This window comes from Montipora foliosa, chromosome 11 (assembly GCF_036669935.1).
Source record: "Montipora foliosa isolate CH-2021 chromosome 11, ASM3666993v2, whole genome shotgun sequence".
Lineage (NCBI taxonomy): Eukaryota > Metazoa > Cnidaria > Anthozoa > Scleractinia > Acroporidae > Montipora > Montipora foliosa.
Window position 1 is genome coordinate 11,957,758 of NC_090879.1, and position 2,500 is coordinate 11,960,257.

Here is a 2,500-nt window from a genome sequence, read left to right on the forward strand (position 1 = left end):
TATCAGTATCAGAACAAGAGACAATTGAGAACTGCAAGTTGGAACAATTAAGACCGTCGTCACTTAAGAATTAGGTAGTTTAATAACTAAAATGTGTTTGAGTCTCCTAATTTATAGGGGATGGGAGCAGGACTGGAAAGGGCGGGAGCCGGGAAGTAAAGGTACGGGAAGCGGGAGGTTTTGACCCCCCGTCCCGTCCCACTTGTTAAGATCTGTTTGTCCCGCATATTCTTGAACCGCGCAAAAATGCCTTTGAATCAGTAAGCGCCGTCCTTAAAAAAGCTAAGAAAAGTTGGGGGGATAAAGCTATAAAAATGCTACCCCGTTCATCTTCTCGTTACGATTAGCTGATAATAGGACTTCGTGTCGCACACTTTAGGGAGTAATCGTGCTCGAAATAATAACATAACAAAATGACCCGATTCTAATTGGCTGAGAGCAGTGCATTCTTTTTTTGTAAACGCAATCCAAAAAAAGAGTTAATTCTGATCAGTGCAAAAATAGTTAATTCAGTGTAATTTACTCACAGAATTCTCGGTTTTGATTGGCTAGTAAACAATAGGGTTTCGTAAGAACTAATCAAATCTTTTGTTTTGATGGCGTGAACCTTGAACTTGAACTTGAACTTGCTCTGTAGTTTTGTTATGTATATTATCAGAAACCCATAAGGGTTGAAACGTGTAACGCGCGTTCACAGCTTCGGAATATTCAGTGCTAAGTACCATATTTGGAAACCTCTCGCTCCAGTTAATTTCGCGCGAGAACATTGGTGGTATTGCGTCAAGGTGTTCTTGCGAACAAATTTGTTGAATGTTTCTCTCTTGTTGTTCCAAATATGGTACTTAGCAAATTGAATATTCAGAAGCTTGTTTCTCAGCACACAAGGGGCCGTTACACGTTTAATTCAACCCTTATGGGTTTCTGATATTATTAAAAACGAATCATACGCCTTTTCTCGCCATACGGGATCATGCAATTTTGATACTTCTTGAAAAACCCACTCGTGCAAACTATTTCGAAACTGAACTCGAAGATGCAAATTGTACTCTATTCAGTCCTATTACCATTATTAATCAGTTAGTTTGGCCATCCTGCTTTGACCTTTCGAGTTACGTTCAGGAATGCCTGTAACTCGATGTAATCCAATACAAAGTGTCGCGTTAAGACTGAGCATTTGCTCCTTTTCTTCGGCAACGAAGTAAGCACTAGAAAATGATTTGACTAGGGTGATTGCAGCTGTTTATCTTTACTTGACGAGCAGAGCTTAGAGGACTCATTGTAACATAACTTTATCGATTCATTCCTAACAAGACTGATATAGAGCTTAGGAGAGTAAATCGAAATTTTGTGGCAGGCCCCGCGTGCATGCATATGGTCAGCTTTGAAGCCTTCAAATATCGGTGACAAAAAGAAATAATGCCTTCAAGAAAACTAGACATGCACTTACATTTTCTCTGCACATTTTCCCCATATTGCCCAAGAATATTTCCCGCCGGAAAATATCGAGCCACAATGTATGTAACCATATAGCCATCTGAGCCCCTTTTCGCTGCAAGAGCCACTCCAACCTTGGTTGTTGATTTCCACACAACCTGCAATAAGTCATTCAATTTTCTTCAAATATACTCGAAGAAACTTCCATGTTACTAATTTTTCCCCTGGAGTAGAAGCTGTCACTAATTCTCTTTCAGTTCAAATTTGTCAACATTTCATCAATTGGTGGTTGCCAAAAAATAACCGTCCGAGAAAATTCTCTGGGCTGATTGGCTGCGGTTGAAGTGACTATTACCAGATAATCACCAAAGCGATTTTTTTTCAAAATGGTCGCAAGCCGTTCTGTCAAGGTGACAGACGAAGAAATAGTTTGTAAGAAAATGCATATTTTTTTCAAATGATCACCTATGATTTTACACTTAACAATTATTCACCTCGGGCTTGGTGAATATCGGGGAATAAAAACCTCGACTTCGTCTCCGTTTTTATAAGTGGTTTTCACGTGACGTCATCGCCGCCATGTTGGTGGACGAGAACAAAAGATCTCTCATTAGCTTCTTTTGTTCGTCCACCAGAAGTCGTACATTTCACTATTGTTATTGGTGTCTCCAGGGGTTGGTTGAAAACGTCCTATTCACTGATATTCACCTCGCCTTCGGCGAATAATTGTTCAGTAAAAATAAAGACAGATGATTTTTATTAAAAGCAAATATCGGTTACGATCTTTGTCGAAAATGAACATAGCTGCAAGGAAACGGCTAGCTAACAGGTTTCTATACCTCTCTATAACGTACAAACCATTACAGGGTAGATAGATCTGTGTTTTACTAACGTGCAAGCCATTAGAGAAAAAGAACATTTTCTCTTTCTCTCTAGCTACTGTTGTTGCCACTATTAATTTTTTCATGAACTTTTCATTCCTCTCGTGGTTACTTTTGTTCGTGGCCTCAATTTTTGTAGTCAGTTTCCATTTCCATGCTGTCTTAGAAGGCTTCGTTTTTTTAGT

At 39.3% G+C, this 2,500-nt stretch overlaps 1 protein-coding gene across 2 annotated transcripts in view; it reads right to left on the bottom strand.

Annotated features, from left to right (window-relative positions):
- Positions 1 to 2,500, bottom strand: part of LOC137975905 (Golgi-associated plant pathogenesis-related protein 1-like) — a 23,735-nt gene that overhangs the window by 2,677 nt on the left and 18,558 nt on the right. For both annotated transcript variants that reach the window (XM_068823114.1, XM_068823115.1), the window contains one exon: positions 1,448 to 1,592. In XM_068823114.1, coding sequence (XP_068679215.1) covers positions 1,448 to 1,592 — 145 coding nt within the window. The remainder of the gene's footprint in view (positions 1 to 1,447; positions 1,593 to 2,500) is intronic.